This window comes from Pinus tabuliformis, chromosome 9 (genome assembly GCF_031772625.1).
Source record: "Pinus tabuliformis cultivar Carrire ecotype Pingquan chromosome 9, CPIR1, whole genome shotgun sequence".
Lineage (NCBI taxonomy): Eukaryota > Viridiplantae > Streptophyta > Pinopsida > Pinales > Pinaceae > Pinus > Pinus tabuliformis.
This window is the reverse complement of record NC_142307.1, coordinates 1,319,703,435-1,319,711,908: the sequence shown is the minus strand read 5'-3', so window position 1 is coordinate 1,319,711,908 and position 8,474 is coordinate 1,319,703,435. Positions and strand designations below refer to the sequence as shown.

Sequence of the window (8,474 nt, the reverse complement as noted above, 5' to 3'; positions counted from 1 at the left end):
TCGTTTTTGTTTTTTCTCTCCTTGGTCCGTTGCAAAATCAAGTCCCTTACTAGCAGACGCTTTTTTGAAGTCCCCTGCGATATAGCCATCCTCGTGACAAAAACGACATTTGAAGGGGATTTGCTCGTAATCTAGAGTTTGACAGTGCTTCCATTCTCCTAAGGTGAGGTTGATTTTTGAAGGCAAGCCCTTCTCTGGATCAACCTCCACGCAGATCTTGGCACATGCAAATTGTGATCCCTTTGGTTTAGCCCTGTCCAAATATCTCCCAACGCGACCATTTCCTATTTCACTCAAGCAATCATCACTCCAACAAGAGAGAGGAAGCCTAGGTAGATTGACCCAGACAAGGATCATAGTCGAAATATCCTCATCGAGATTGAAATCCAAAGACCACTTATTTAAATACATCCCTCGAGATCCAAAAAAATAAGGGCCATTCATAAAGACCACATCTTTGTCCTCCTTGAGTTCAAACAGGAAAGAAAAAAGACCATTTCCACACGCATTAAGCCTTATATTACTTTTCATCATCAATTTCCATGTTTTTTCTATCCATGCATCCATAGAACGGGGAGAGGTACACATTCTTGTGAACTTTCCAACAAGACCTTGCTCAGAGAAAGCCAGAGTTCTCTGTTGCACCTCGAGTGGAAGAGCCATTGAGGGCATGGAGTCTGATTTCTTCACAAAGTTTGACTGTCCTTCCTTGCTTCGAGGACTGCTTGAGAGGGCGTTTACTCATGCCTGAAAGGCAACAACCTGGTCAATAGGCGAAGGAGGAGGGGGAGGAGTCGATGTACTGCGAGCAAAGAGCTAAGGTTGTTGCGACTATTGGAACAGAGATATGATTGATGATTTTTTCTGTATTCAAGCTTCTATGATCCATAATGAATTAAGCAAAGTCTTTCGGTAAAAATCACATAAGAGAAATTTTTGGCCGACGTGTTTTGAACCAACAAGTGTGGTTCATTATCAAGACCATATAAAGAGGCAAACCATGGCAAAGGCCTAGATAAAGAACAATGTAGAAACATAATTTCAAGTAACCACTATATTTGAACAATAATGTTTAAATATTGATATTAATTTATCAATATATTAAAAACAAATATTATTAAGTAGCGGCTATATTAAAAAGCTAGTTTTTGAAAAATAATATTTAAATAATGATATTAATTTATTAAAAAATATTAATAAGTAACGACTATATTAATAAAACCAAATATTACTAGTTTTCGAAAAATAATATTTAAATTATGATATTAGTTTATTAATTTATTAAAAGCAAATATTAATAAGTAACCATTATATTAAACAGCTAGTTTTTGAAAAATAATATTTAAATTAATTTATTAAAAAATAATAATAATAAAAAAACAAAGTCAAACTTTAAACAAGGAGGAAAGTAAAAAATTATAAAAACCAGTGAAGACCCTAATCAAGACAAGAGCATTTAATAAATAAAATAAACTAACTTAAAAATAAATAAAATAAAACAAAAATATACACAAGTCAAAAGAAATATATATATATATATATATATATATATATATATATATTCAAAGAAAAGTAATCAATAAATAAAACAGAGTCAATAATAAAATATGGGGTTGAGACCCATTAAACAAATAACTAAAATACTAAAAGGTATTAAGAATGAACAGGATGATAAAATACATAAAAAACATGAAGAATCAAGAAAATAAACTCTAATGAAGAATAAATCAACAACAAATACTATAAAAAGGACTTCAACACCTACATAGATAAACAAACAAACAAAATAAATTCCAAAAAGAAGCCTAAAAACTAGGAGGGGACGCAACTTTTACTAATATTCCAACCATCCTCTCTATTCAAATTATTGGGTCTTTTTTCAATTTCTAGGGCCTCCTTCAATTTACGATGATGGAAATGACTAACCCTAGCAACGACTTGGGCCTTCTCAATGCAAATGTGATACTTATATTCCACTAGTTCATTCATTAATAGAGTTTCAAAGTTGGGCAACTTATTCACCAAGGAAAGTGGATCACTAGGAACCAAATCCAACGGATGTTTCTCCATCTAATTGAGGAACTTGATGCCATATAGGCCATTTCTTCCTAAAGGTGGGCGATGGATTCAAGTGGACACTCAAAGTCGCCACCAACTCAGAAACAATCCCATAGATTGTCAATTTTATAGTAGGTTTGGAAGCCCTAAATTTCTAGTGCATTTTTCAAGCATTTTTTATGCATTTTTATGATTGACACATAAATCTGAGAATAATCTTTGTATTGATCCAAGAAATGCCCCAAAGTGAATTTGTATGTAGAAGTTGTGACCTCAAGAAATTGTTGTATCAACTAGGTTCCTTGGGGCCCAAATTACTTAATGAGTTTTTCTACACATGAACATAAGAAACACATCTCTTCTCATAGATGAGCTACCACCATTCTAGTGAATTTGTATTGCTTTGCATATTACAATGTTTTCCACTATTTCATTGATTAATGAAAAATGGTTTTCATTGCTTTATTGTGCTCTTTTCAATATCCCTATTTTATCTCCCCTTTATTGATATCTTCATTTCATTCTCAACATAATGCAAATCAATGATCAAGGGTTAGGATGGCTAGCTTTATAAAGAGATTTCTAGGTTTTCCTAGTTGAATAACCATTATTCTTAAGAGCAAACAACTATTGATACTTTACATGGTTAATGTGGTCAAGGTTTGCAATACAAAAATCTCTAGTACCATACTTGTCGTTTACTTGTAGTGGTCTAGGAAAGTGCCATGGGGTACTCAACAAACTCCGCAATATGAAAAAAACACAAAACTAAATGTGCCTTTAAGCAAGAAAGAGTATAATGAATATTAATCACCCATTGATCAGACAATGTAAATAAGGAGATGATGAAGCTCATAATGTAGGCAAAAATAGTTAGTATTCACTGTAAATTACTTGTTCACCATGAATATGTCAAGTAAGGAGCCAAGTACTCGACATAATAGTAAGAACTAGGAAATTAGATTGAACATCTATTTATATAAATAACACAAAATGTTAGTGTGCTCTTTTTCAATTCGACCGTATATGCACATCTTTATATAAAACCAACATAGATGGAAGTATGATGCACATAGTGTACAATGATGTTTCATCCGCTTGTGATGACAATTCATTGATTCAGGGTAAAATAGGGAAGCAACAATTCACCCAACTAATGTAGGACAATGTAACAAAGGACTTCCGAACAACATATTCATAATAATGATGATTTTCCTGACATAACTCAATCCACAAAATAATAAAGCGATTCGATCATAATGCATACACTAATGACATGTATAGTAATTAAAAGGAAAATTATAAAAGTAACTAACCTGGGGCTAGCAAGAATCATTTTGAATGGCATTTAAAAACATAAAATTTTGCTTCCTAGCCCGAATTTTATTGGGGACAAATTGAACACCATGTATCCCCAAAATTATGGTGGTATGGGGCCTACCCTGGGTTACGTTTTTACATTTTTATTTGCATGCATTCCACCTTGCATAATTAATGTTTCCGATGTAATGTACTGAATATTAAACAGTACACTATCACTAGATTATATAAACGTTGTTGAACAGAAAATATTCTTCCGATTTTCTGTACAGTATCAAAAAATATAGAATCAACATTTGAGACCACATAATCTTGTCTCTTCATACTCCTGAAAATTAAATTGTGGGTGGTAATTACAAGCTCTCCTGTGCTAAGACAATATTGGAACAAGTATGCACACTCTTAGCAACCAGTTATGATATTACCTTCAAAAATATTGCTGTGATAAACTCAAACCCAGTTATTGTCCGAGACAAAATGTGGATACCTCATTTCCACTCGTTTCATCTCTAACAGTAAGAAGAAAAAAATATTTGGCCCTGGGCCATACTCTTCTTTTATCATCAACATCAGCCATACTTGCTTGGAACTTGTTCTAAATAATCCTGACAATAGCAATGGATTTGATTGTTCAAAACATATCCTTTGCCTTGCGAACTCTGCCTAAGACTTCTGCCTCGCTTGCAGTGTCTGGAATATTTAAAGACTTCCTAATTTCAGCACTGAAAGGACGCAGAAATGGATTACATGATTTTTCCTCTGCTAGGGTTGATGGTACCTGATCAGAGAGACAAGATTATCCTACACACCATTATTTATAATAGATATAAAAGAAATCTACAACACCTACTTGGCATGCAAAAGACACATACTATATAAGATATTCACCATACCGTTGGTAAGCCTTTGCTGCGAAGTTCAGATGCACGTGCTGCGTAAGAACGAAGTGCATCATTGCCTGGCTCTATGGACAATGCAAATTTTGCATTGCTCTGTTGGCAACCAAAAAATTGGAAATCTTATAATGAGAATGTCCATTTTCTAAAATATTATTCAAACTCAATAATAAATTTCACGGAACATCTTCAGAGCAAGTACCTTGGTAAGTTTTCCATGGTGAATGCTTTCTAGTAATATGCTCAAGAGTTTCAGAAATATTTAGAGATTGGCATGGTCTAATTCTTACTATCACCCAGAAAACAGCAGATAACATACTGGAAAAGGATTACACTACGAAAGTTTTCTGAAGGCCTTCTGATACTGCAACAGTTGTAGGGCAGGTCTAATATTCAGTGTAATTGATTACTTTTGAAATGTGGGAAACTCAAGCTCTTATGTATAAATATGTACATGTACATAGGCGTTGTCTACCAACGTGGCAAATTTGTCTGGAGAGCCAAAGATGATGCCTGGAATCTGGCAATTTTTTTTTTAATTCAGTTTTTGATTATAGTGTTTAAATCCAGTTTTAGTTTTTAGTTTTTGATAATGGAAATGGATTCAGCACCATTAGAAACTCATATACAACCAAAATCTTTGACAGTTGTAACTTAGATTTACAAAAAAGTCCTACCAGATTTTATCAAAATATTGCCAAAATATTGCCAAAATTTCCATAATTTTCTAGGCAAATTCAAAGGCGGGGTAGACTCCGGCCATGGATATGTGATATCGCAAAAAACATTGAATCTAACAACCACCTTTAATGATTATACTCTTCGATTAAAAATAGTGGAACATAACTTAGCATATTAATGTGCGTTTGGTAGAAGCAACCGATAGCTATATCGATCTAGAAAATAATTAGGTATTCTCCGAAAAAGAAAAAGGGAGAAGCTTACCACAGTATATTCATGGCCACAAAAGATACGCACATGATCTGACAATGACGTAATTTTCGAGAGTGAAGACCACATCTGTTCAAGAAGAGAAACAAAGGCCACCTCAATTAAATTTGTAACAAAGATTTTCCGCTATCTATCCTTAGTTTGTCATAATCCTCTCCAGGTGTTTCACAGTTAAAACCTGACAGAAATCTGATCTCTCATATTCAATTCATTCCTTTTTTTTTGTACAATGCTCTTTAGCATGTGCTCAATAAAGGCATTTTGCTGAGATTGAGGCCATGTGCCTTGTAACTAAGTTTGATTCAATAAGCAGCCAAATGAGATGCATATTTTAAATTGGGATCTTTATTTATAATCATCGTCACCCTGCGATAAGGATTCAATTGACCACTATTTTTCTATTTTTAAACTACCTTTTTGCCAATTACATTTTAGGATGGCTGGCTCAGTTGCACAAGAAGTAACGATGCATACCTAAATCTTGAAAGCATAAAAATGCAAACAAATTAAACATCAAATCTCATATAAGAGACTGTTGAGCACATACACAGATAAGCCTAATCTCACACATACGTTTCATTTGGGGCATATTAGGACAAATGATTCATTAATGCTGATTACTTTAAAAGTTAGAAATCATTGTTATCTTATTTGAATATTTTACTATCAAATAAGAAAGGGAACATCTGTAACTCTTGCTCTCATCTCCTCCTTTCTATCACTCAAAATTGTCCTTTGAGAAATTAGTCTGAATGGGTTCCAAGCGAACAGATCAGGAAAGGTGTCTCTGTCATCAACATAACCAATCTTGCTTCAGAGTTAGTTGATGCTTGCCAACTCTAGGGGGTATCCTAATCAGATCTGACTTCCAATCTTAACAATAGGCACACCGATACTTTAGATCTTTGTAAAAAGGCATGGTGGTCTGCAACATATTCTTTTAAATTAGCATGCTAATTATTTCAAATCAGCAAATAACATTCAGATCTGCAACTACTATTGGCAGATGTGCAATAAATGCTCTCTAACAGAAGATAAAATGTTCAAAAACAGCAAAAAAGTACTCCAATCAAACATGTATTTTATGAACTGGTGCCTCGAATAGAAGAAAGTCAACAAGGCAGTATAATTACTGAATCTTACCAATCAAAACTTTCAAATCAGATTACTTAAGCAAGTGAGAGCGATCAAAGAATGTGTTACCTACTAGAGCTACACAAAGGATAAGCCTGATAATCCAAGCACTAACTATCACTTCGCATTACTTTTGCTGTAGGCCAGCTCTCATCCGGCACAAAGGGGTATTTCCTAATACGACTAAAATTTTGTCCTTCGCAAAGCTGTTAAATAAATCAGATTTGTAGAATGTAGCTTATGTTTTGGTTTTCTAGATAAAAGAGTGAGAAGAAAAGCAAGATCAGGTGCATTGTCTTTAGGCAAATGGCATCAAAACATTACTTGCTGAAGAAGTTCAAAATGCAAGGAAGAAATCATTAAGCTATATAGTACATCAACTTTGCTAATAAAATCAACCATATTGACACATAATGTAATGTCCCCAATTTTGATTTTTCATCCGAGGGAGTGAATGGAGTTTATTGGGGAGGTGCTACGCATAGCACAATTCTGTAAGTTGAGCATTGGAGACATTTTTGGCATATGAGACTTAGGAGAAATAGAAAATTAATTTGCTAGTGGAATGTGGGGGCCACACCTACAAGAAATATGCACCACTTGAAGAGAAAATCAAATTGATAAGGAAAGGAGGTTGAAATATTGTATGGAAGGACCCACATGAGGCAGCAAGAAAAAAAATATAAATAGGAGCATAGAAGCTATTGGGGCCTTTCGTTCACTCGTCTATTTCCTTTGTTGCTCAAGCTATTTAGTTGGGTCACAAGTGTCGCTTAGCACAAAGTTCTCCAAGGGGATAATTCACCCTTCTTTCGGTGGACTTTGAGGGCCACCCTATAGAGGCAAGCTATTGCTAATTAGGTGAGAAGGTTTGTGGAGTATTGTAGCACATTTCAGTAGATTCCTTCAGCCAATTCATACTCTAGGGAGGACGCAGTACCACTCATTTCAGCTAACTTCTGAGGGTGTTTTGCTAGGAGAAAATTAGTGGAGTTGCTTGAGGGGGAGTCTAGCCTTTGTGGAAAGTTTTGGGGCTGGAGGGGACTGCTATAGAGGGGAACAAATTTATCTTTCTAGGACCTACGCAAGGGGTCACTGGATAGCATTTTTGTGGAGTTGAGTTCAGCTATCTTGTGCTGGGACTTGACGTGAAACCTCTCCCTTACATCCGGGAAAAATTTCCTTATCATTCTTATTGCAGATTGGGGAGATATAAGGAGGATTTCAGCAGATTACATCACTAGGGGATGCAGTCTTGGTTCAGGAGGACGTAGTGCCAAAAGAAGACAACTTTGGAAGGTCGGATTTAGCCAAAACCCTTTTTGGGTTTTTGTGGATTTGTTGAGAGGAGTCTGGGGTCAAATTTGCAGAATTTTCCAAGCAGTGTTCAGGCTAGAAATCTCCATTTTGTTCAGTAGTACATTTGATTATTTAGTCGATAATTGCACCATTTTGTTGGTTTTCTGCTTGGTTGGTTTGGGGCAGATTTCTTTCTGGGTTTGGTTGAGTATTTTAGAGAGAAGCTACAACTGTATTTTCAGACGATTCTGGGCACCACAGAGGGTCATTCTCAGCATTTTCAGTGCAAGTCTCAGTTGCCAATTTCTGGGTTTGCACAGAAGGATATTGGGCCGAAGTTTCCTAACTCTTGGGAGTCATCTCTTCCACATGGGTTGCTTCAACTTGCTTATGCAAGCCCAGGTTCACTTGTTCCTTGCTATATGTACTCCGTACAGTGCATAATTTAATAAAATGGATCAACTTATTTGCCCAGTTTCTTGATGTTTTTGATGATGCATGGCATGCATATTTGTGATTCTAGTTATTGTAGCCTAGTTCATGTGTCTGTCATTAGCTATAAAATTCAATTTGGAACATTATAGTGGTATCAGAGCATGATCTTGGCCCAGCTGTGGGTAACCAGTAAGATCATGGAAGATTCAAGTATGTAGGCACAAGTGACTGGTGAAACCGTAGACAAACCCATGGCTCAAGGGAAATTCAGTATGCAGGAATTCTGGGGTGGAATTCGTTGGAATGATGAGAGGTTGACCCAGTTGAGGAGGGTGACAGACCAGACCCATCCTCATCCTTTCAACAGAGACACTAGAGGTA

At 35.5% G+C, this 8,474-nt stretch overlaps 1 protein-coding gene across 4 annotated transcripts in view; it reads right to left on the bottom strand.

The window, feature by feature from the left end:
• Nucleotides 1-3,662: 3,662 nt before the first annotated feature.
• The window catches only part of LOC149153388 (hydroxyacylglutathione hydrolase 2, mitochondrial-like), a 323,641-nt gene continuing 318,829 nt past the window's right edge, over nucleotides 3,663-8,474 (bottom strand). For 3 of the 4 annotated variants that reach the window (XM_089438429.1, XM_089438430.1, XM_089438431.1), the window contains exons 6-8: nucleotides 5,220-5,294; nucleotides 4,272-4,370; nucleotides 3,663-4,156 (exon numbers count right to left, since the gene is read on the bottom strand). In XM_089438429.1, coding sequence (XP_089294555.1) covers nucleotides 4,010-4,156; nucleotides 4,272-4,370; nucleotides 5,220-5,294 — 321 coding nt within the window. In that variant the 3' untranslated portion in view covers nucleotides 3,663-4,009. The remainder of the gene's footprint in view (nucleotides 4,157-4,271; nucleotides 4,371-5,219; nucleotides 5,295-8,474) is intronic. The other variant, XM_089438432.1, reaches the window with a different exon arrangement.